The sequence below is a fragment of the Melospiza melodia genome, unplaced genomic scaffold (assembly GCF_035770615.1).
Source record: "Melospiza melodia melodia isolate bMelMel2 unplaced genomic scaffold, bMelMel2.pri scaffold_327, whole genome shotgun sequence".
Lineage (NCBI taxonomy): Eukaryota > Metazoa > Chordata > Aves > Passeriformes > Passerellidae > Melospiza > Melospiza melodia.
Window position 1 is genome coordinate 37,388 of NW_026948646.1, and position 26,214 is coordinate 63,601.

Below are 26,214 nucleotides of genomic sequence, written 5' to 3' on the forward strand. Positions count from 1 at the left end.
CCAAACCGGCTCCATTTGGCCCCAAATTGGCTCCACTAGGCGCCAAACTGGCCCCAAACCGGCTCCATTTGGCACCAAACTGGCCCCAAACTGGCCCCAAACTGGCTCCAAACTGGCCCCAAACCGGCTCCATTTGGCCCCAAACTGGCCCCAAACCAGCTCCATTTGGCCCCAAACCGGCTCCATTTGGCCCCAAACTGGCCCCAAACTGGCTCCAAACTGGCCCCAAACCGGCTCCATTTGGCCCCAAACTGGCCCCAAACCAGCTCCATTTGGCCCCAAACCGGCTCCATTCGGCCCCAAACCGGCTCCATTTGGCACCAAACTGGCTCAGTTCAGCCCCAAACTGGCCCCAAACCGGCTCCATTTGGCTCCAAACTGGCCTGAAACCGGCTCCATTTGGCCCCAAACCGGCTCCATTTGGCCCCAAACTGGTCTCAGAATCGCCTTCATTTGGCCCCATTTGGCTCCATTTGGCCCCAAATTGGCTCCATTTGGCTCCAAACTGGCCCCAAAACCGGCCCCAAACTGGCTCCAAACTGGTCTCAAAACCGGCTCCATTTGGCCCCAAACTGGTCCCAAACTGGCTCCGTTTGGCCCCAAAGTGGCCCCAAAACTGGCTCTATTTGACCCCAAACCGGCTCCATTTGCCCCCAAACTGGCTCCATTTGGCCCCAAACCGGCTCCATTTGGCCCCAAACTGGCCCCAAAACCGGGTGCATTTGACCCCAAACTGGCCCCAAACCGGCTCCATTTGGCCCCAAACTGGCCCCCAAAACCGGATCCATTTGGCACCAAACTGGCCCCAAACTGGCTCCATTTGGCCCCAAACTGGCCCCCAAAACTGGCTCCATTAGGCCCCAAACTGGCCCCAAACTGGCTCCAAACTGGCCCCCAAAACCGGCTGCATTTGGCCCCAAACTGGTCTCAAAATCACCTTCATTTGGCCCCAAACCGGCTCCATTTGGCCCCAAACTGGCCCCAAACCGGCTCCAAATTGGCTCCAAACTGGTCTCAAAACCGGCTCCATTTGGCCCCAAACTGGCCCCAAACTGGCTCCAAACTGGCCCCAAACCGGCTCCATTTGCCCCCAAACCGGCTCCATTTGGCCCCAAACTGGCCCCAAAACCGGGTGCATTTGACCCCAAACTGGCTTAGTTCAGCCCCAAACCGGCTCCATTTGGCCCCAAACTGGCAAAGTTCAGCCCCAAACTGGCCCCCAAAATCAGCTGCATTTGGCCCCAAACTGGCCCCAAACTGGCCCCAAAATCAGCTCCATTTGGCCCCAAATCGGCTCCATCCAGACCCCAAACCGGCCCCATTTGGCCCCAGAAGTGACCCAGCTGCGATCCCAGTCCCTCCCAAACCCCTCCCAGTCCCTCCCAGTATAACCCACTCTCCTCCCGGTCCGTCCCAGTTCCTCCCAGTCCCTCCCAGTTTATCCCAGTCCATCCCAGTCCCCTCCAATCCCCTCCAATCCCCTCCCAATCCTCTCCCACTCCATCCCAGTCCCTCCCAGTCCCTCTCAGTATAACCCAGTCCATCCCAGACCCTCCCAGTTTATCCCAGTCCATCCCAGTCCCTCCCAGTCCCTCCCAGTTTATCCCAGTATAACCCAGTCCCTCCCAGTCCATCCCAGTCCCCTCCCAGTTTATCCCAGTATATCCCAGTCCATCCCAGTCCCCTCCCAGTTTATCCCAGTCCCCTCCCAGTATAACCCAGTCCCTCCCAGTCCCTCCCAGTTTATCCCAGTCCCTCCCAGTTTATCCCAGTCCCTCCCAGTTTATCCCAGTATATCCCAGTCCCTCCCAGTCCCCCCCAGTCCCTCCCAGTTTATCCCAGTCCCTCCCAGTATATCCCAGTCCATCCCAGTCCCCTCCCAGTTTATCCCAGTCCCTCCCAGTATAACCCAGTCCCTCCCAGTCCCTCCCAGTTTATCCCAGTCCCTCCCAGTATAACCCAGTCCCTCCCAGTTTATCCCAGTCCCTCCCAGTTTATCCCAGTCCCTCCCAGTTTATGCCAGTCCCTCCCAGTCCCTCCCAGTCCCCACCTGAGCTCCTCTGCGGGCGTTGGGGGCAGCAGGGCCTGACTGCCCACGAGCAGCAGCGGCCGCTGGGCCCGGCTCAGGAGCTCGGCCACCTGCTGCACCTGGGTTAACAGAGATAAACCGGGATTAACCCGGGATTAACCCGGGATTAACACAGATTAACCCAGATTAACCCCAACAGAGCCCGGCTCAGGAGCTCTGCAACCTGCTGCACCTGGGTTAGCAGAGATTAACCCGGGATTAACCCGGGATTAACCCAGATTAACCCGGGATTAACCCGGGATTAACCCAAACACAACTGGGATTAACCCGGGATTAACCCGGGATTAACCCAAACACAACTGGGATTAACCCGGGGTTAACCCCAACAGAGCCCGGCTCAGGAGCTCGGCCACCTGCTGGACCTGGGTTAGCAGAGATAACCCGGGATTAACCCGGGATTAACCCGGGATTAACCCAGATTAACCCGGGATTAACCCGGGATTAACCCAAACACAACTGGGATTAACCCGGGGTTAACCCCAACAGAGCCCGGCTCAGGAGCTCTGCAACCTGCTGCACCTGGATAGAGCCGGGATTAACACAGATTAACCCGGATTAACACAGATTAACCCGGGATTAACCCAGATTAACCCAAACACAACTGGGATTAACCCGGGACTAACCCCAACAGAGCCCGGCTCAGGAGCTCTGCAACCTGCTGCACCTGGATAGAGCCGGGATTAACACAGATTAACCCGGGATTAACACAGATTAACCCGGGATTAACCCGGGATTAACCCAAACACAACTGGGATTAACCGGGGATTAACCCGGGATTAACCTGGGATTAACCCAAACACAACTGGGATTAACCGGGATTAACCCGGGATTAACCCAAACACAACTGGGATTGACCCAGATTAACCCGGGATTAACCCAGGATTAACCCGGGATTAGCACAGATTAACCCGGGATTCATTTCAATAGAGTGGGGATTAACCAAATTTGGGGTTTTTTCCCCATTTTGGAATATTTTGGGATATTTTGGGTGATTTTTGGGGCGATTTTTGGGATATTTTGGGCTGATTTTTGGGGTGATATTTGGGGTGATTTTTGGGATATTTTGGGATGATTTTTGGGGTGATTTTGGGGATATTTTGGGATATTTTGGGATATTTTGGGATATTTTGGGGTGATTTTGGGGGTGATTTTTGGGATATTTTGGGGTGAATTTTGGGATATTTTGGGGTGATTTTTGGGGTGATTTTTGGGATATTTTGGGGTGATTTTTGGGGAGATTTTTGGGATATTTTGGGGTGATTTTTGGGGTGAATTTTCGGATATTTTGGGGTGATTTTTGGGGTGATTTTTGGGGTGATTTTTGGGATATTTTGGGATGATTTTTGGGGTGAATTTTTGGATATTTTGGGGTGATTTTTGGGGTGATTTTGGGGATAGTTTGGGCTGATTTTTGGGGTAATTTTTGGGATATTTTTGGGATATTTTGGGGTGATTTTTGGGGTGATTTTTGGGATATTTTGGGGTGATTTTTGGGATATTTTGGGATATTTTGGGGTGATTTTTGGGATATTTTTGGGGATATTTTGGGGTGATTTTTGGGATATTTTGGGGCGATGTTTGGGGTGATTTTTGGGATATTTTTGGTATATTTTGGTATATTTTGGGGTGATTTTTGGGGTGATTTTTGGGGTGATTTTTGGGATATTTTGGGATATTTTGGATATTTTGGGGTGATTTTTGGGGTGATTTTTGGGATATTTTTGGGATATTTTGGGGTGATTTTTGGGGTGATTTTTGGGGTGAATTTTTGGATATTTTGGGATATTTTGGGGTAATTTCTGGGTGATTTTTGGGATATTTTTGGGATATTTTGGGGTGATTTTTGGGATATTTTGGGGTGAATTTTGGGATATTTTTGGGATATTTTTGGGATATTTTGGGGTGATTTTTGGGGCGATTTTGGGGCGATTTTAGGGATATTTTGGGATATTTTGGGGCGATTTTTGGGGATATTTTTGGGATATTTTGGGGTGATTTTTGGGTGAATTTTCGAATATTTTTGGGATATTTTGGGGTGATTTTTGGGGTGATTTTCGGGGTTTTTGTGCCTCACCTGCTGCGGGGTCGCCCTGGGGATGCTCAGCCCCAGCGGGTGCAGCTCCCGCGGCTCCCAGGCCCCCGCAAAGAGAGATCGCACAGGTAATTCCTCAGGTACCTGGAACGGGATTTTTATGGGGTTTTTGGGGGGTTTTTATGGGATTTGGAGTTTTTGGGGTTTTTAAGGGGTTTGGGGATTTTTCGGGGTTTTTTGGGTTTGATTTTTGGGGTTTTTATGGGGTTTTGGGAGGTTTTCAGGGGTTTTTGAGGGGTTTTTGTGGGGTTTATAATGCGGTTTTTATGGGGTTTTTGTGGGTTTTTTGTGCGGTTTTTTGGGGATTTGGGGTTTTTATGGGGTTTGGGGATTTTTTGGGGGTTTTTTTGTGGCATTTTGGGGGTTTTTAGGTTTAATTTTGGGGTTTTTATGGGGTTTCTGTGAAGTTTTAAGGGGTTTTATGAGGGGTTTTTGTGGGGTTTTTGTGGGATTTTATGGGGTTTGGGGTTCGCACAGGTAATTCCTCAGGTACCTGGAATGGGAATTTTATGGGGTTTTTATGGGTTTTGGGGGGTTTTTATGGGGTTTGGGGTTTTTGAGGTTTTTATGGGGTTTGGGGACTTCTTGGGGTTTTTTTTGTGGAATTTTGGGTTTTTTTAGGTTGAATTTTGGGGTTTTTATGGGATTTTTTATGGGGTTTTTGAGGGGTTTTTATGGGGTTTGGGGTTTTTATGGGGTTTGGGGATTTTTTGGGCTTTTTTTGTGGCATTTTGGGGTTTTTTAGGTTGAATTTTGGGTTTTTTATGGGGTTTCTGTGAGGTTTTCAGGAATTTTTGAGGGGTTTTTGTGAGGTTTACAATGGGGTTTTCGTGGGGTTTTTTGTGGGATTTGGGGTTTTTATGGGTTTGGGGATTTTTTGGGGTTTTTTGGGTTTAATTTTGGGTTTTTATGGGGTTTCTGTGAGGGTTTCAGGGGTTTTTCTGGGGTTTTTATGGGGTTTTTGTGGGGTTTTTGTGGGATTTTACGGGGTTTGGGGTTCGCACAGGTAATTCCACAGGTACCTAAATTGGGTTTTTATGGGGTTTTTTATGGGGTTTTTATGGGATTTGGGTGTTTTGGGGTTTTTATGGGGTTTGGGGATTTTTTGCGGTTTTATGGGTTTCATTTTTGGGGTTTTTATGGGGTTTTTGTGAGGTTTTAGGGGTTTTCTGAGGGGTTTTTGTGGGTTTGCAATGGGGTTTTTATGGGGTTTTTGTGGTTTTTTTGTGCAGTTTTTTGGGGATTTGGGGTTTTTATGGGGTTTGGGGATTTTTTGGGCTTTTTTTGTGGCATTTTGGGGTTTTTTAGGTTGAATTTTGGGTTTTTTATGGGGTTTCTGTGAGGGTTTTCAGGAATTTTTGAGGGGTTTTTGTGAGGTTTACAATGGGGTTTTCGTGGGGTTTTTTGTGGGATTTGGGGTTTTTATGGGGTTTGGGGATTTTTGGGTTTGATTTTTGGGGTTTTTATGGGGTTTCTGTGAGGGTTTCAGAGGTTTTTGAGGGTTTTTTGTGAGGTTTGCAATGGGGTTTTGGTGGGATTTGGTTTTTTGTGGGGTTTGGGGTTTATGGGGTTTGGGGTTTGCACAGGTAATTCCTCAGGTACCTGAAACGGGATTTTTATGGGGTTTTTGGGGGTTTTTATGGATTTGGGGTTTTTGGGGTTTTTATGGGGTTTGGGGATTTTTTTGGGGTTTTTTAGGTTTAATTTTGGGGTATTTATGGGGTTTTTGGGAGGTTTTTAGGGGTTTTATGAGGGGTTTTTATGGGGTTGTTGTGGGGTTTTTGTGGGGTTTGGGGTTTATGGGGTTTGGGGTTCACACAGGTAATTCCACAGGTACCTGAAATGGGATTTTTTATGGGGTTTTTATGGGGTTTGGGGATTTTTGGGTTTTTTTTTTGCGGCATTTTGGGGTTTTTTAGGTTTAATTTTGGGGTTTTTATGGGGTTTTTGAGGGGTTTTTGTGGGGTTTATGGGGTTTTTTATGGGGTTTGGGGTTTTTGGGTTTTTATGGGGTTTGGGGATTTTTTGGGGTTTTTTGGGTTTGATTTTTGGGGTTTTTATGGGTTTTTGTGAGGTTTTCAGGGGTTTTTGTGAGGTTTATGATGGGGTTTTTATGGGTTTTTATGGGATTTGGGGTTTATGGGGTTTGGGGTTCACACAGGTAATTCCACAGGTACCTGAAACGGGATTTTTTATGGGGTTTTTATGGGCTTTGGGGTTTTTGGGGTTTTTTTGTGGCATTTTGGGGTTTTTTAGGTTGAATTTTGGGTTTTTATGGGGTTTTTATGGGGTTTCTGTGAGGTTTTAAGGGGTTTTATGAGGGATTTTTGTAGAGTTTATGATGGGATTTTGGGGTTTTTATGGGGTTTGGGGATTTTTTGGGGTTTTTTGGGTTTGATTTTTGGGGTTTTTATGGGGTTTTTGTGAGGTTTTCAGGGGTTTTTGTGAGGTTTATGATGGGGTTTTTATGGGTTTTTATGGGGTTTGGGGTTTATGGGGTTTGGGGTTCGCACCGGTAATTCCACAGGTACCTGGAATTTGGGGTTTTTGGGGTTTTTATGGGGTTTGGGGATTTTTTGGGCTTTTTTTGTGGCATTTTGGGGTTTTTTAGGTTGAATTTTGGGTTTTTTATGGGGTTTCTGTGAGGGTTTTCAGGAATTTTTGAGGGGTTTTTGTGAGGTTTACATTGGGGTTTTCGTGGGTTTTTTGTGGGATTTGGGGTTTTTATGGGGTTTGGGGATTTTGGGGTTTGATCTTTGGGGTTTTTATGGGGTTTCTGTGAGGGTTTCAGGGGTTTTTCTGGGGTTTTTATGGGGTTTTTGTGGGGTTTTTGTGGGATTTTACGGGGTTTGGGGTTCGCACAGGTAATTCCACAGGTACCTGAAATGGGAATTTTATGGGGTTTTTATGGGATTTGGGGGGTTTTTATGGGATTTGGGGTTTTTGGGGTTTTTATGGGGTTTGGGGATTTTTTGGGGTTTTTTGGGGTTGATTTTTGGGGTATTTATGGGGTTTCTGTGAGGGTTTTAAGGAATTTTTGAGGGGTTTTTGTGGGTTTACAATGGGGTTTTGGGTTTTTTGTAGGGTTTGGATTGGATTTGGGGCATTTCTGGGATGGTTTTTGGGGCAGTGTTGGGGTGGTTTTTGGGTGATTTTTGGCTATTTTGGGGATTTTTTTCGGGTTATTTTGGGGTGGTTTTGGGGTATTTGTGGGTTGGTTTTTGGGGTAGTTTTGGGAAGGATTTGAGTTATTTTGGGGTTATTTTGGGATTTTTTGGGGTGGTTTTGGGATTTTTTGGGTGGTTTTGGGGTATTTTTTGACAATTTTGGGGATTTTATTTGGGTTATTTTGGGGTGGGTTTTGGGGTATTATTGGGGTTATTTTGGGGTGGTTTTGGGGTATTTTGGGGTATTTTTTGGCTATTTTGGGGATTTCATTTGGGTTATTTTGGGGTGGTTTTTGGGGTATTATTGGGGTGGTTTTGGGGTGTTTGTGGGTTGGTTTTTGGGGTAGTTTTGGGAAGGATTTTGGGTTATTTTGGGGTTATTTTGGGCTTTTTTTGTGGTGGTTTTGGGGTAGTTTTTGGGGGGTTCGGGGTTCTTTTGGGGTGGTTTTTTGGGGCTATTTTGGGGAAGTTTGGGGCATTTTTGGTTTATTTTGGGGTGGTTTTTTGGGGGGATTTGGGGTTATTTGGGGGGTTTCAGGGTGGTTTTGGGGCATTTCTGCGATGGTTTTTGGGTATTTTTGGGGCAGTTTTGGGGTGGTTTTTGGGTGATTTTTTGGGCTATTTTGAGGATTTTTTTCGGGTTATTTTGGGTGGGTTTTGGGGTATTTTTGGGGCTGTTTTGGGGTGGTTTCTGGGGTGTTTTTGGGTTATTTTGGGGTTGTTTTGGGTTATTTTGGGGGTAATTTTGGGGTAATTTTGGTGGTTTTTTAGGGTGGGTATCGGGGTATTTTTGGGGTGGTTTTCGGGGTATTTTCCAGGTGTTTTTTGGGGTGATTTTTGGGTATTTTTGGGGTGGGGTTTGGGGATTTTTGGGTTATTTTGGGGTGGGGTTTGGGTTGGATTTGGGGCATTTCTGCGATGGTTTTTGGGGTATTTTTGGGGCAGTTTTGGGGCGGTTTTTGGGGTATTTTTCAGGTTGTTTTTCGGGTTATTTTGGGGTGGTTTTTGGGTGATTTTTTGCTATTTTGAGGAATTTTTTTGGGTTATTTTGGGGTGGGTTTTGGGGTATTTTTGGGGTTATTTTTGGGGTTATTTTGGGTATTTTTGGGAGGAATCCGGGGTATTTTCGGGGTGCTATGGGGGCAGTTTTGGGGTGGTTTTTGGGTGATTTTTTGGGCTATTTTGAGGATTTTTTTCGGGTTATTTTGGGGTTGTTTTGGGGTATTTTTGGGGCGGTTTTGGGGTATTTTTGGGGGTTATTTTGGGGTGTTTTTGGGGTTATTTTGGGGTGTATTTTTGGGGTATTTTGGGGGTTATTTGGGGGTATTTTTGGGGTTATTTTGGGGTATTTTTGGGAGGAATCCGGGGTATTTTCGGGTGGTTTGGGGGCAGTTTTGGGGTGTTTTTTTGGGGTTTCGTTTCTCACCACTGGACGAGTTTCCCCCGCAGCCCCCGGGGGGTTTTGGAGCCCCCGAGCTCCTTCTGGACCACGTGGAAGGGATAAAGGACATCGATGGGCAGCTCCACAAACACGGGGCCTGGGCACCCCAAAAACAGCAAAAAATTCATCGGGGGCACCCCAAAAACACCAAAAAATCCATCAGGGGCACCCCAAAAATCCCTTTATGGGGTTTGAGATCCCAAATCCCACAGCAGCACCCCAAAAATCCCAAAAAAACCACCCCAAAATCAACCAAAAAATATCCCAAAAAACCCCAAATCCATCAGGGACACCCCAAAATCCCTTTGAGGGGTTTGAGATCCCAAATCCCACAGCAGCACCCCAAAAACCCCAAAAATCCCAAAAAAACCCACCCCAAAATCCACCAAAAATATCCCAAAAAACCCCAAAAATCCCCAAAAAAACCACCCCAAAATCAACCAAAATAGATCCAAAAACACCCCAAAATTCCCAAAAAAAACCACCCCAAAATCAACCAAAAATATCCCAAAAAACCCCAAAAAACCCACCCCAAAATCAACCAAAAAATATCCGAAAAAACCCCAAAAATCCCCAAAAAAACCACCCCAAAATCAACCCAGAAATATCCCAAAAAACCCCAAATCCATCGGGGGCACCCCAAAATCCCTTTGAGGGGTTTGTGACCCCAAATCCCACAGCAGCACCCCAAAAACCCCCAAAAATCCCAAAAAAATCACCCCAAAATTGACCAAAATAGATCCTAAAAAACCCCAAAATTCCCAAAAAAACCACACCAAAATCAACCAAAAATATCCCAAAAAAACCCCAAAAATCCAAAAAACCACCCCAAAATCAACCAAAAATATCCCAAAAAACCCCAAAAATCCACCCTAAAATCAACCAAAAAATATCCCAAAAAACCCCCAAAAATCCCAAAAAAACCACCCCAAAATCAACCAAAAAAGATCCCAAAAAACCCCAAATCCATCAGGGACACCCCAAAATCCCTTTGAGGGGTTTGTGACCCCAAATCCCACAGCAGCACCCCAAAAAACCCCAAAAATCCCAAAAAAAACCACCCCAAAATTGACCAAAAATGTCCCAAAAAAACCCCCAAAAATCCCAAAAAAAAAACCCCAAAATCAACCAAAATAGATCCTAAAAAACCCCAAAATTCCCAAAAAAAACCACCCCAAAATCAACCAAAAATATCCCAAAAAACCCCAAAAATCCTTAAAAACCACCCCAAAATCAACCCAGAAATATCCCAAAAAACCCCAAATCCATCAGGGACACCCCAAAATCCCTTTGAGGGGTTTGAGATCCCAAATCCCACAGCAGCACCCCAAAAAACCCCAAAAATCCCAAAAAAATCACCCCAAAATCCACCAAAAAATATCCCAAAAACCCCCAAAAATCCTAAAAAAAAACCCCAAAATCAACCAAAAAATATCCCAAAAAACCCCAAAAAATCCCAAAAAAATCACCACAAAATCAACCAAAAAATATCCCAAAAAAACCCCAAAAATCCCAAAAAAAACCACCCCAAAATCAACCAAAAAATATCCCCAAAAACCCCAAAAATCCCAAAAAACCACCCCCAAAATCAACCCAGAAATATCCCAAAAAACCCCAAATCCATCAGGGACACCCCAAAATCCCTTTGAGGGGTTTGAGACCCCAAATCCCACAGCAGCACCCCAAAAAACCCCAAAAACCCCAAAAATCCCAAAAAAACCCACCCCAAAATCCACCAAAAATATCCCAAAAAACCCCAAAAATCCCAAAAAAAACCACCCCAAAATCAACCAAAAAATATCCCAAAAAAACCCAAAAAATCCCCCAAAAAACCACCCCAAAATCAACCAAAAAATATCCCAAAAAACCCCAAAAATCCCCAAAACCACCCCAAAAACAACCAAAAAATATCCCAAAAAACCCCAAAAATCCCCAAAACCACCCCAAAAACAACCAAAAAATATCCCAAAAAAATCCAAATCCATCAGGGACACCCCAAAATCCCTTTGAGGGGTTTGAGATCCCAAATCCCACAGCAGCACCCCAAAAACCCCCAAAAATCCCAAAAAAATCACCCCAAAATTGACCAAAAATGTCCCCAAAAAAACCCCCAAAAATCCCAAAAAAAACCACCCCAATATCAAGCACCGCCAAAAACCCCCAAAAATCCCAAAAAAATCACCCCCAAAATTGACCAAAAATGTCCCCAAAAAAAAACCCCCAAAAAATCCCAAAAAAAACCACCCCAATATCAACCAAAAAAAACATCCCCAGAAAACCCCAAAAATCCCAAAAAAAAACCACCCCAAAATCAACCAAAAATATCCCAAAAAACCCCAAAAATCCCAAAAAAAACCACCCCAAAATTGACCAAAAAATATCCCAAAAAACCAAAAATCCCTTTTGAGAATTTTGTGACCCCAAATCCCACAGCAAGACCCCAAAAAATTCCCCAAAAATCCCAAAAAATCCCCAGGAAATTTTGGGATTTCTCCCAACCCAAATTCCCATTTTGGGGGCAATTTGGGATCCCAAATCCCGGGGAAATTTTGGGATTTTTGGGATTCCAAGCCAGGGAAATTTTGAGGAATTTTGGGAAATTTCAGGATTCCAATCCTGGGGAAATTTGAGAATTTTGGGATTCCAACCCATGGGAATTTTGGGAAAATTTTGGGATTCCAACCCTCGGAATTTTGGGGTTCTTCCCACCCCAAATTCCCATTTTTGGGCCAATTTTGGAACCTCAAATCCAGAAAATTCTGGGATCCCAATCCCAGGAAATTTGGGGGATTTGGGGATTCCAACCCTGGGAAAATTTGGGAATTTTGGGATTCCAACCATGGGAAAATTTGGAATTTTGGGGAATTCTGGGATTCCAATCCTGGGAATTTTGAGGAATTTTGGGAAATTTTGGGATCCCAATCCTGGGGAAATTTGAGAATTTTGGGATTCCAGCCCATGGGAATTTTGAGGAATTTTTGGGATTTCAACCCATGGGGAATTTTGGGATTCCAACCCTGGGAAAATTTGGGAATTTTGGGATTCCAAGTCCTGGGAATTTTGGAAATTTTGGGATTCCAATCCTGGGGAAATTTGAGAATTTTGGGATTCCAACCCATGTGAATTTTGGGAATTTTGAGGAATTTTGGGATTCCCACCCAGAGAGATTTTGGGATTCCAACCCTGGGAAAATTTGGGAATTTTGTGATTCCAACCCAAGGAAATTTCAGGAATTTTGGGACTCCAACCCATGGGAACTTTGAGGAATTTTGGGGAATTTTGGGATTCCAACCCATGGGAATTTTGAGGAATTTTGAGGAATTTTGAGATTCCAACCCAAGGAAATTTTGGAAATTTTTGGGATTCCAACCCATGGGAATTTCGGGGTATTTTGGGAAATTTTGGGATTCCAACCCAAGGAAATTTTGGGAATTTTTGGGATTTCAACCCATGGGGAATTTTGGGGAATTTTGGGATTCCAACCATGGAAAATTCGGGTGAATTTTGGGATTCCAACCCATGTGAATTTTGGGAAATTTTGGGATCCCAATCCTGGGGAAATTTGAGAATTTTGGGATTCCAGCCCACGGGAATTTTGAGGAATTTTGGGAATTCTGGGATTCCAACCCAAGGAAATTTTGGGAATTTTTGGGATTTCAACCCATGGGGAATTTTGGGATTCCAACCCTGGGAAAATTTGGGAATTTTGGGATTCCAAGTCCTGGGAATTTTGGGAAATTTTGGATCCCAATCCTGGGGAAATTTGAGAATTTTGGGATTCCAGCCCACGGGAATTTTGAGGAATTTTGGGGAATTTTGGGATTCCAACCATGGGAAAATTTGGGAATTTTTGGGATTTCAACCCATGGGGAATTTTGGGGAATTTTGGGATTCCAACCCAAGGAAATTTTGGGAATTTTTGGGATTTCAACCCATGGGGAATTTGGGGGAATTTTGGGATTCCAACCCTGGGAAATTTTGGGAATTTTTGGGATTCCAGCCCATGGGAATTTCGGGGTATTTTGGGGAATTCTGGGATTCCAACCCAAGGAAATTTTGGGAATTTTTGGGATTTCAACCCATGGGGAATTTTGGGGAATTTTGGGATTCCAACCATGGGAAAATTTGGAATTTTGGGATTCCAAGTCCTGGGAATTTTGGGAAATTTTGGGATTCCAGTCCTGGGGAAATTTGAGAATTTTGGGATTCCAGCCCATGGGAATTTTGGGAATTTTTGGGGAATTTTTGGGAAATTTTAGGAATCCTCACCGGGCGTGCCCTCCATGGCGATGGCGATGGCGCGGGGACGGAAATTACAAATGCCAAGGAAATTTCGGGATAATTCAGGGAATTTTGGGATTCCAACCCACGGGAATTTCGGGAATTTTTGGGAAATTTTTGGAATTTTTGGGTAATTTTGGGAATTGTCCCTCACCGGGCGTGCCCTCCATGGCGGTGGCGATGGCGTGGGGACGGAAATTACAAATCCCAAGGAAATTTCGGGATAATTCAGGGAATTTTGGGATTCCAACCCATGGGAATATTGGGAATTTTTGGGAAATTTTTTGGAATTTTTTGGGTAATTTTGGGAATTGTCCCTCACCGGGCGTGCCCTCCATGGCGATGGCGATGGCGCGGGGACGGAAATTACAAATCCCGTAGAAATTTCAAGGTATTTTGGGGAATTCTGGGATTCCAGCCCACGGGAATTTTGGGAATTTTTGGGAAATTTTTTGGGAATTTTTAGGAAATTTTAGGAATCCTCACCGGGCGTGCCCTCCATGGCGGTGGCGATGGCGCGGGGACGGAAATTACAAATCCCAAGGAAATTTCGGGGTATTTTAGGGAATTCTGGGATTCCAGCCCACGGGAATTTCGGGAATTTTTGGGGAATTTTTTGGGAATTTTTGGGAAATTTTAGGAATCCTCTCACCGGGCGTGCCCTCCACGGCGGTGGCGAAGGCGCGGCGCAGCGTGGGGACGATGTCGCGCACGGCGCGCACCGAGAGCGACGCCTTGCACAGCGTGCGGAACAGCGGAACCTGCGGGATGTCCTGGAGAGCCCCCCGGCCCTGGAACGAGAAAATCCCGGGATTTTGGGGGATTTTGGGAGAATTTGGGAATTTGGGAATTTGGGAATCTGGAGTTTGGGAATTTTGGGAATTCAGGGATTTGGAATTCGGGAATGGCAAAGGGGATTTGGGGATTTGGGAACAGCGGAACCTGCGGGGTGTCCTGGAGAGCCCCCCCGGCCCTGGAACGAGAAAATCCCGGAATTTTGGGGGATTTTGGGAGAATTTGGGAATTTGGGAATTCGGGATTGGGGGATTTGGGGATTTGGGGATTCAGGGATTTGGGAATTTGGGAATGGCAAAGGGGATTTGGGGATTTTGGAACAGAGGAACCTGCGGGATGTCCTGGAGAGCCCTGGAACGAGAAAATCCCGGAATTTTGGGGATTTTGGGGATTCCGGAATTTGGGGAATTCCAGAATTCGGGAATTTTGGGAATTTTGGGAATCTGGGAATTCAGGAATTGGCAAAGGGGATTTGGGGATTTGGGAACAGAGGAACCTGCGGGGGTGTCCTGGAGAGTCCTGGAACGAGAAAATCCCGGGATTTTGGGGGATTGGGAATTCCGGAATTTGGGAATTCCAGAATTTGGGAATGAAAGAATTGCAGAATTTGGGAATTTTGGGAATTCAGGAATTCGGGAATGGCAAAGGGGATTTGGGGATTTGGGAACAGAGGAACCTGCGGGATGTCCTGGAGAGCCCCCCCGGCCCTGGAACGAGAAAATCCCGGGATTTTGGGGGATTTTGGGAATTCTGGAATTTGGGAATTCCGGGAATTTTGGGAATTTTGGGAATCTGGAGTTTGGGAATTTTGGGAATTCAGGAATTCAGGAATGGCAAAGGGGATTTGGGGATTTGGGAACAGAGGAACCTGCGGGATGTCCTGGAGAGCCCCCCGGCCCTGGAACGAGAGAATCCCGGAATTTTGGGGGATTTGGGAATTCCGGAATCTGGGAATTCCAGAATTTGGGAATGAAAGAATTGCAGAATTTGGGAATTTTGGGAATTCAGGAATTCGGGAATGGCAAAGGGGATTTGGGGATTTGGGAACAGAGGAAGCTGCGGGATGTCCTGGGGAGCCCCCGGCCCTGGAACGAGAGAATCCCGGGATTTTGGGGATTTTGGGAATTCAGGGATTTGGGAATTCAGGAATTCGGGATTGGCACCGGGAATTTGGGAATGGGCATCAGGAATTTGGGATTGGCACTGGGAATTTGGGATTGGCACCGGGAATTTGGGAATTCAGGAATTGGGGGTTGGCATCAGGAATTCGGGATTGGCATCGGGAATTGGGAATGGCAAAGGGAAATTTGGGATTGGCACCAGGAATTTGGGAATGGGAATTCAGGAATTTGGGATTGGCACCGGGAATTGGGGAATGGCACAGGGAATTTGGGAATTCAGGAATTCAGGGATGGCATCGGGAATTTGGGATTGGCACTGGGAATGGGCATCGGGAATTCGGGAATGGCACCGGGAATGGGCATCAGGAATTTGGGATTGGCACCGGAAATGGGAATTCAGGAATTTGGGATTGGCATCGGAAATTCGGGCATGGCACTGGGAATGAGAATTCAGGAATTCGGGGTTGGCATCAGGAATTCGGGATTGGCACCGGGAATTTGGGATTGGCATCAGGAATTCGGGATTGGCACCGGGAATGGGCATCAGGAATTCGGGATTGGCACTGGGAATTTGGGATTGGCATCAGGAATTTGGGATTGGCACCGGGAATTTGGGATTGGCACCGGGAATGAGAATTCAGGAATTCGGGGTTGGCATCAGGAATTCGGGAATGGGCATTGGGAATTTGGGCATGGCACGGGGAATGGGCATCAGGAATTCAGGGTTGGCATCAGGAATTCGGGAATGGGCACCGGGAATTTGGGATTGGCATCAGGAATTCGGGATTGGCACCGGGAATGGGCATCAGGAATTCGGGATTGGCACTGGAAATTTGGGATTGGGCATCGGGAATTTGGGATTGGCACCGGGAATTTGGGATTGGCACCGGGAATGAGAATTCAGGAATTCGGGGTTGGCATCAGGAATTCGGGAATGGGCATCGGGAATTTGGGATTGGCACCGGGAATTTGGGAATTCCGGGATTTGGGGATTCAGGGATTGGGGGTTGGCACCGGGCACCGGGGCAGGGCACGGGGACGTTTGGGGTGGGTGCCCACCTTCTGCAGGCTGGCAGCGGCGCCGCCCAGCAGCAGCAGCGGGCACTCTGCCATCTGCGCGTTCTTGACGGCCGTGACCGCGTTGGTGACACCGGGACCCGCCGTCACCGCCGCCACGCCCACGCGCCCTGCGGGCACACACAGCTGGCACCAAGGGGGCACCATGGGGGGCACCATGGGGGGCACAGAGGGGGCACAAAGAGGGGACAAAGAGGGGACAAAGAGGGGACAAAGAGGGCACCATGGGGGGCACAAAGGGGGCACCATGGGGGGCACAGAGGAGGCACAAAGAGGGCACAAAGGGGGCACAAAGGGGGCACAGAGGGGGCACAAAGGGGGCACAGAGGGGGCACAGAGGGGGCACCATGGGGGACATAAAGGGGGCACCATGGGGGGCACAGAGGAGGCACAAAGAGGGCACAAAGGGGGCACAAAGGGGGCACAGAGGGGGGCATAAAGGGGGCACAAAGGTGGCTCCAATACGGCCTCAAGATGGCACCGTGATGGCACCAAGATGGCTCCATGGTGGCACCAAGATGGCACCAAGGTGGCACCAAGGTGGTGCCAAGATGGCGCCAAGGTGACATCAAGGGGGCACAGAGGGGGCACAGAGGGGGCACAGAGGGGGCACAGAGGGGGCACAGAGGGGGCAACAAGATGGCTCCAATACGGCCTCAAGATGGCACCGTGATGGCACCGAGGAGACACCATGGGGGCACCAAGATGGCACCAAGATGGCATCAAGATGGCTCCATGGTGGCACCGAGGTGGTGCCATGATGGTGCCAAGGTGACATCAAGATGGCACCAAGGTGGCTCCAAGATGGCACCAAGATGGCACCAAGGTGGCTCCATGGTGGCACCAAGATGGCTTCAAGATGGCACCAAGGTGGCATCAAGATGGCTCCATGGCAGCACCAAGCTGGCACCTAGGTGGCCCCGAGATGGACAGATGGCATCAGAGAGGGCACCCCAAACCCCCTGGAGATGTCCTCAAACCCTCTGGAGATGTTTTAGGAGACCCCAAACCCCCTGGAGATGTTTTAGGAGACCCCAAACCCTCTGGAGATGTCCCCAAACCCTCTGGAGATGTTTTAGGTGACCCCAAACCCCCAGGAGATGTCCCCAAACCCTCTGGAGATGTTTTAGGACACCCCAAACCCTCTGGAGATGTTCTGGGACACCCCAAACCCCCTGGAGATGTTGGAGGACACCTCAAACCCTCTGGAGATGTTTGAGGACACCCCAAACCCTCTGGAGATGTCCCCAAACCCCCTGGAGATGTCCTCAAACCCTCTGGAGATGTTTTAGGTGACCCCAAACCGTCTGGAGATGTCCCCAAACCCTCTGGAGATGTCCCCAAACCCCCTGGAGATGTCCCCAAACCCTCTGGAGATGTCCCCAAACCCTCTGGAGATGTCCCCAAACCCTCTGGAGATGTTCTGGGACACCCCAAACCCTCTGGAGATGTTCTGGGACACCCCAAACCCCCTGGAGATGTTGGAGGTGACCCCAAACCCCCTGGAGATGTTCTGGGACACCCCAAACCCCCTGGAGATGTTGGAGGACACCCCAAACCCTCTGGAGATGTCCTCAAACCCTCTGGAGATGTTTTAGGTGACCCCAAACCCCCTGGAGATGTTTGAGGACACCCCAAACCCCCTGGAGATGTCCTCAAACCCTCTGGAGATGTCCCCAAACCCCCTGGAGATGTTTTAGGAGACCCCAAACCCTCTGGAGATGTTGGAGGACACCCCAAACCCTCTGGAGATGTTTTAGGTGACCCCAAACCGTCTGGAGATGTCCCCAAACCACCTGGAGATGTCCCCAAACCCCCTGGAGATGTCCCCAAACCACCTGGAGATGTCCCCAAACCCTCTGGAGATGTTCTGGGACACCCCAAACCCCCTGGAGATGTTTTAGGAGACCCCAAACCCCCTGGAGATGTCCTCAAACCCTCTGGAGATGTCCCCAAACCCCCAGGAGATGTCCCCAAACCCCCAGGAGATGTTGGAGGACACCCCAAACCCCCTTGAGATGTCCCCAAACCCCCTGGAGATGTTGGAGGACACCCCAAACCCCCTGGAGATGTTGGAGGACACCCCAAACCCCCTGGAGATGTTGGAGGACACCCCAAACCCCCTGGAGATGTTGGAGGACACCCCAAACCCCCTGGAGATGTCCCCAAACCCCCAGGAGATGTCCCCAAACCCCCAGGAGATGTCCCCAAACCCCCTGGAGATGTTGGAGGACACCCCAAACCCCCTTGAGATGTCCCCAAACCCCCTGGAGATGTTTGAGGACACCCCAAACCCCCTGGAGATGTTCTGGGACACCCCAAACCCTCTGGAGATGTTTTAGGTGACCCCAAACCCCCTGGAGATGTCCTCAAACCCTCTGGAGATGTTTTAGGACACCCCAAACCCCCTGGAGATGTTGGAGGACACCCCAAACCCTCTGGAGATGTCCTCAAACCCTCTGGAGATGTTCTGGGACACCCCAAACCCTCTGGAGATGTTTGAGGACACCTCAGAACCCTCTGGAGATGTTGGAGGACACCCCAAACCCTCTGGAGATGTTTTAGGACACCCCAAACCCTCTGGAGATGTTTGAGGACACCCCAAACCCTCTGGAGATGTCCTCAAACCCCCTGGAGATGTTCTGGGACACCTCAAACCCCCTGGAGATGTCCCCAAACCCCCTGGAGATGTCCCCAAACCCCCTGGAGATGTTTTAGGACACCCCAAACCCTCTGGAGATGTTTTAGGTGACCCCAAACCCCCTGGAGATGTCCTCAAACCCTCTGGAGATGTTTGAGGACACCTCAAACCCTCTGGAGATGTCCCCAAACCCTCTGGAGATGTCCCCAAACCCCCTGGAGATGACCCCAAACCCCCTGGAGATGTCCCCAAACCCTCTGGAGATGTTTTAGGTGACCCCAAACCCCCTTGAGATGTCCCCAAACCCCCTGGAGATGTCCCCAAACCCCCTGGAGATGTTTGAGGACACCCCAAACCCCCTTGAGATGTCCCCAAACCCCCTGGAGATGTCCCCAAACCCCCTGGAGATGTCCCCAAACCCCCAGGAGATGTCCCCAAACCCCCTGGAGATGTCCCCAAACCCCCAGGAGATGTCCCCAAACCCCCTGGAGATGTCCTCCACGGTGCCACCTCCACGGGGACACGCGGTGACAATCGTCGCTGACCCGAGACGCGTGAGACGGCGTCGGCGGCGAAGACGGCGGTGGCCTCGTGGCGCGTGTCCACCACGCGGATGCCGATCTTCTCGCAGGCCACCAGCACGGGCGAGATGTGTCCTCCAGGCAGCGTGAAGAGGAAGCGGACGCCGTGGGCGCGGAGAACCTCGGCCACCAGCTCGCCACCGTGACGGGGACTGGAGGCGTCCACCTGGGGACACCAGGGGACACCAGGGGACAGCTGAGATCGGGGATCTCCATCCCACCGCGGTCACCTGTGGGCAATGGTCTCCATCCCCTGGTGTCACCTGTGGGCAATGTTCTCCATCCCATTGGTTCCTCAATGTTCTCCATCCCACCGGTGTCACCTGTCCTCAATGTTCTCCATCCCATTGGTTCCTCAATGTTCTCCACCCCATTGGTTCCTCAATGTTCTCCACCCCATTGGTGTCACCCGTCCTCAATGTTCTCCACCCCATTGGTTCCTCAATGTTCTCCATCCCCTGGTGTAACCTGTGGTCAATGTTCTCCACCCCACTGGTTCCTCAATGTTCTCCATCCCACCGGTGTCACCTGTCCTCAATGTTCTCCACCCCATTGGTTCCTCAATGTTCTCCACCCCATTGGTTCCTCAATGTTCTCCACCCCATTGGTTCCTCAATGTTCTCCATCCCATTGGTTCCTCAATGTTCTCCACCCCACCAGTGTCACCTGTGGTCAATGTTCTCCATCCCATTGGTTCCTCAATGTTCTCCACCCCATTGGTTCCTCAATGTTCTCCATCCCACCGGTGTCACCTGACCTCAATGTTCTCCACCCCATTGGTTCCTCAATGTTCTCCACCCCATTGGTTCCTCAATGTTCTCCATCCCATTGGTTCCTCAATGTTCTCCATCCCACCGGTGTCACCTGTCCTCAATGTTCTCCATCCCGTTGGTTCCTCAATGTTCTCCACCCCATTGGTTCCTCAATGTTCTCCATCCCATTGGTTCCTCAATGTTCTCCATCCCATTGGTTCCTCAATGTTCTCCACCCCATTGGAGTCACCTGTCCTCAATGTTCTCCATCCCATTGGTTCCTCAATGTTCTCCATCCCATTGGTTCCTCAATGTTCTCCATCCCATTGGTTCCTCAATGTTCTCCATCCCATTGGTTCCTCAATGTTCTCCATCCCATTGGTTCCTCAATGTTCTCCATCCCATTGGTTCCTCAATGTTCTCCATCCCACCGGGGTCACCTGTCCTCAATGTTCTCCATCCCAATGGTTCCTCAATGTTCTCCATCCCATTGGTTCCTCAATGTTCTCCATCCCATTGGTTCCTCAGTGTTCTCCACCCCATTGGTTCCTCAATGTTCTCCATCCCATTGGTTCCTCAATGTTCTCCATCCCCTGGTGTCACCTGTGGTCAATGTTCTCCATCCCATTGGTTCCTCAATGTTCTCCACCCCATTGGTTCCTCAATGTTCTCCACCCCATTGGTTCCTCAATGTTCTCCATCCCACCGGTGTCACCTGTCCTCAATGTTCTCCACCCCACCGGTGTCACCTGTCCTCAATGTTCTCCACCCCATTGGTTCCTCAGTGTTCTCCATCCCACCGGTGTCACCTGTCCTCAATGTTCTCCATCCCATTGGTGTCACCTGTCCTCAATGTTCTCCACCCCATTGGTTCCTCAATGTTCTCCACCCCATTGGTTCCTCAATGTTCTCCATCCCACCGGTGTCACCTGTCCTCAATGTTCTCCATCCCATTGGTTCCTCAATGTTCTCCATCCCATTGGTTCCTCAATGTTCTCCATCCCATTGGTTCCTCAATGTTCTCCATCCCATTGGTTCCTCAATGTTCTCCATCCCACCGGTGTCACCTGTCCTCAATGTTCTCCATCCCATTGGTTCCTCAATGTTCTCCACCCCATTGGTTCCTCAATGTTCTCCATCCCATTGGTTCCTCAATGTTCTCCATCCCCTGGTGTCACCTGTGGTCAATGTTCTCCATCCCATTGGTTCCTCAATGTTCTCCACCCCATTGGTTCCTCAATGTTCTCCATCCCATTGGTTCCTCAATGTTCTCCACCCCATTGGTTCCTCAATGTTCTCCACCCCACCGGTGTCACCTGTCCTCAATGTTCTCCACCCCATTGGTTCCTCAATGTTCTCCACCCCATTGGTTCCTCAATGTTCTCCATCCCACCGGTGTCACCTGTCCTCAATGTTCTCCATCCCATTGGTTCCTCAATGTTCTCCATCCCATTGGTTCCTCAATGTTCTGCATCCCACCGGGATCACCTGTGGTCAATGTTCTCCACCCCATTGGTTCCTCAATGTTCTCCATCCCCTGGTGTCACCTGTCCTCAATGTTCTCCACCCCATTGGTTCCTCAGTGTTCTCCACCCCATTGGTTCCTCAATGTTCTCCATCCCCTGGTGTCACCTGTCCTCAATGTTCTCCACCCCATTGGTTCCTCAATGTTCTCCATCCCATTGGTTCCTCAATGTTCTCCACCCCATTGGTTCCTCAATGTTCTCCATCCCATTGGTTCCTCAATGTTCTCCACCCCATTGGTTCCTCAATGTTCTCCACCCCACCGGTGTCACCTGTCCCCAGTGTCCCCCTTGTTCCCCCCATCCCACCAGTGCCACCGGTGTCACCTGTCCCCAGTGTCCGCGCAGTCCCCAGTGTCCCCAACATCCCCAATGACCCCCAGTGTCCCCAATGTGTCCCCAGTGTCCCCAACATCCCCAGTGTCCCCGATGTCCCCAATGTCCCCCCAGCCCCCAGTGTCCCCAATGTGTCTCCGATGTCCCCAATGTCCCCAATGTCCCCCAAATGTCCCCCCAATGTCCCCAATGTCCCCAATGTCCCAAATGTGCCCCCAGCCCCAATGTCCCCAATGTCCCCAGTGTCCTCAATGTGTCCCCAATGTCCCCAGTGTCCCCAATGTCCCCAATGTCCCCGATGTCCCCATTGTCCCCAATGTCCCCAGTGTCCCCGATGTCCCCCCAGCCCCCAGTGTCCCCCATGTCCCCGATGTCCCGTGTCCCCAACATCTCCAATCCCCCCAATGTCCCCAATGTGTCCCCAGTGTCCCCATTGTCTCCATTCTCCCAAATGTGTCCCCAGCCCCAATGTCTCCCCAGCCCAATGTGTCCCCAGTGTCCCCCCAGTCCCCAATGTCCCCAATGTGTCCCCAGTGTCCCCAATGTCCCCAACATGTCCAATCTCCCCATTGTCCCCGATGTGTCCCCATTGTCCCTATTGTCCCCAAATGTCCCCCCAGCCCCAGTGTCCCCATTGTCCCCAGTGTCCCCAATGTCCCAAATGTCCCCCCAGCCCCAGTGTCCCCAACATCTCCAATCCCCCCAATGTCCCCCCAATGTCCCCCCAGTGTCCCCAATGTCCCCGATGTCCCCAATGTCCCCAATGTCCCCAATGTGTCCCCAGTGTCCCTGATGTCCCCAATGTGTCCCCACTGTCCCCAATGTGTCCCCAATGTGTCCCCGGTGTCCCCCATGTCCCCAATGTCCCCAATGTCCCCAGTGTCCCCGATGTCCCTGATGTCCCCAATGTCCCCCACTGTCCCCAATGTGTCCCCAATGTCCCCGATGTCCCCATGTCCCTGATGTCCCCGATGTCCCCAGTGTCCCCAGTGTCCCCAATGTCCCCCAATGTCCCCAATGTCCCCGATGTCCCCAATGTCCCAGTGTCCCCAGTGTCCCTGATGCCCCCAATGTCCCCAATGTCCCCCCAGCCCCCAATGTCCCCGATGTCCCCAATGTCCCCAGTGTCCCCCATGTCTCCAATGTGTCCCCAATGTCCCCAATGTCCCCCATGTCCCCAATGTCCCCAGTGTCCCCAATGTCCCCGGTGTCCCCCATGTCCCCAATGTCCCTGATGTCCCCAATGTCCCCAATGTCCCCCCAGCCCCCAATGTCCCCAGTGTCCCCAGTGTCCCCAGTGTCCCCAGTGTCCCCAATGTCCCCAATGTCCCCAATGTCCCCAATGTGTCCCCAGTGTCTCCAGTGTCCCTGATGTCCCCGATGTCCCCAATGTGTCCCCAATGTCCCCAATGTCCCCCCAGCCCCCCATGTCCCCGATGTCCCCGATGTCCTCGATGTCCCCAATGTCCCCAATGTCCCCAATGTCCCCGATGTCTCCAATGTCCCCAGTGTCCCCGGTGTCCCCAATGTCCCCAATATCCCCAATGTCCCCGATGTCCCTGATGTCCCCAGTGTCCCCACTGTCCCCGATGTCCCCAATGTCCCAGTGTCCCCAGTGTCCCCGATGTCCCCAGTGTCCCCAATGTCCCCAATGTCCCCAGTGTCCCCAGTGTCCCCGATGTCCCCAATGTCCCCGGTGTCCCCAGTGTCCCCAATGTCCCCAATGTCCCCGGTGTCCCCAATGTCCCCAATGTGTCCCCAATGTGTCCCCAGTGTCCCCAATGTCCCCAATGTCCCCCCAGCCCCCAGTGTCCCCGATGTCCCCAATGTCCCCAATGTCCCCAATGTCCCCCCAGTCCCCAATGTCCCTGATGTCCCCAGTGTCCCCAATGTGTCCCCGATGTCCCCGCTGTCCCCGGTGTCCCCAGACCTTGTGGCGCAGGCGGTAGAGCAGCCCGAGGCGCTGGGCCACCACCAGCAGGACCACGGCCACCAAGGCCACCAAGGCCACCAGGACGGTCACCAAAGCCATGGCAGGAGCTGCGAAACAACGACGGGGACACCGCCAGGTCACCACGGGGCCACCACGGGGTCAGCGGTGACACCGGTGACACCTGTGCCCTCCGTGCCACCGGTGCCACCTGTGCCCGTGTCCCCTGTGCCACCTGTGTCACCACGGGGTCACCACGATGTCAATGGTGAAAATGGTGCCACCTGTGCCCATGTCCCCTGTGCCACCTGTGTCACCAAGGGGCCACCATGGGGTCACCATGATGTCAGTGGTGACATTGGTGCCACCTGTGCCCGTGTCCCTCATGCCACCAGTGGCACCTGTGCCCATGTCCCCTGTGCCACCTGTGTCACCATGATGTCAGTGGTGACATTGGTGACATTGGTGCCACCTGTGCCCAGTGTCCCCTGTCCCACCTGTGTCACCATGGGGCCACCATGATGTCAGTGGTGACACCGGTGCCACCTGTGCCACCTGTGCCCGTGTCCCCTGTGCCACCTGTGTCACCATGATGTCAGTGGTGACATTGGTGACACCGGTGCCACCTGTGCCCAGTGCCCTCCGTGCCACCTGTGCCACCTGTCCCCATGACCCCTGTGCCACCTGTGTCACCACGGGGCCACCATGAGGTTAGTGGTGACACTGGTGCCACCTGTGCCCATGTCCCTTGTCCCATCTGTGTCACCACGGGGTCAGCGGTGACACCGGTGCCACCTGTGCCCAGTGTCCTCCGTGCCACCAGTGCCACCTGTGCCTGTGTCCCCTGTGCCACCTCTGTCACCACGGGGCCACCACGGGGTCAGTGGTGACATTGGTGCCACCTGTGCCACCTGTGCCCAGTGTCCCCTGTGCCACCTGTGTCACCAAGGGGCCACCATGGGGCCACCATGATGTCAGTGGTGACATTGGTGCCACCTGTGCCCGTGTCCCTCATGCCACCAGTGCCACCTGTGCCCATGTCCCCTGTGCCACCTGTGTCACCATGATGTCAGTGGTGCCACCTGTGCCACCTGTGCCCGTGTCCCCTGTGCCACCTGTGTCAGCACGGGGCCACCACGGGGTCAGCGGTGACATTGGTGACATTGGTGCCACCTGTGCCCGTGTCCCCTGTGCCACCTGTGTCACCATGATGTCAGTGGTGCCACCAGTGCCACCTGTGCCCGTGTCCCCTGTGCCACCTGTGTCACCACGGGGTCAGTGGTGCCACCAGTGCCACCTGTGCCCGTGTCCCCTGTGCCACCTGTCCCCAGTGTCCCCAACGTCCCCAATGTCCCCTTGTCCCACCTGGGGGACACCAGGAATGACCAGGAATTAATTGAACCCCATTTAATTAATTAGACGGGATTAATTAAACTCTGCATTAACTGAAGCCAGAATAGTTAATTCTATTGGGTTAATTACTTTTGGGATTAATTGAACCCAGTTTAATTAATTCGACTGGATTAATTAAACTCTGCATTAACTGAACCCAATTTAATTAATTTGACTGGATTAATTAAACTCTGCATTAACTGAACACAGTTAAATTAATTAGAGTGGATTCATTAAACTCTGGATTAACTGAACCCAGTTTAATTAATTAGACTGGATTCATTAAACTCTGGATTAACTGAAACCAGTTTAATTAATTAGACTGGATTAATTAAATTCTGGAATAATTGAACACAGTTTAATAGATTGGATTGGATTAATTAAACTCTGCATTAATTGAACACAGTTTAATTAATTAGACGGGATTAATTAAACTCTGCATTAACTGAACCCAGTTAAATTAATTAGACTGGATTCATTAAACCCTGGGTTAACTGAAGCCAGTTTAATTAATTAGACTGGATTAATTAAATTCTGGAATAACTGAACACAGTTTAATTAATTAGACTGGATTAATTAAATTCTGGAATAATTGAACACAGTTTAATAGATTGGATTGGATTCATTAAACTCTGGGTTAACTGAAGCCAGTTTAATTAATTAGAGTGGATTAATTAAATTCTGCAATAATTGAACACAGTTTAATTAATTAGACTAAATTGAGTAAATTCTGGATTAATTTGACTCAGTTTAATTCATTAGATTGATTAAGCTCTGGATTAATTGAACCCAGTTTAATTAATTACACTGGCTTAATTAAACTCTGCATTAACTGAACCCAATTTAATTAATCAGACTGGATTAATTAAACTCTGCATTAACTGAACCCAGTTAAATTAATTAGACTGGATTCATTAAACTCTGGATTAACTGAAACCAGTTTAATTAATTAGACTGGATTAATTAAATTCTGGAATAATTGAACACAGTTTAATT

General features: G+C 49.8%; 1 protein-coding gene across 1 annotated transcript in view; it reads right to left on the reverse strand.

The window, feature by feature from the left end:
• LOC134434209 (2-hydroxyacyl-CoA lyase 2-like) overlaps positions 1–26,214 on the reverse strand; it is a 53,467-nt gene that overhangs the window by 20,540 nt on the left and 6,713 nt on the right. The window contains 8 exon segments of the mRNA XM_063182883.1: positions 2,051–2,148; positions 4,164–4,247; positions 4,250–4,265; positions 8,775–8,886; positions 13,723–13,861; positions 16,046–16,173; positions 19,250–19,451; positions 23,827–23,936. Coding sequence (XP_063038953.1) covers positions 2,051–2,148; positions 4,164–4,247; positions 4,250–4,265; positions 8,775–8,886; positions 13,723–13,861; positions 16,046–16,173; positions 19,250–19,451; positions 23,827–23,928 — 881 coding nt within the window. The 5' untranslated portion in view covers positions 23,929–23,936.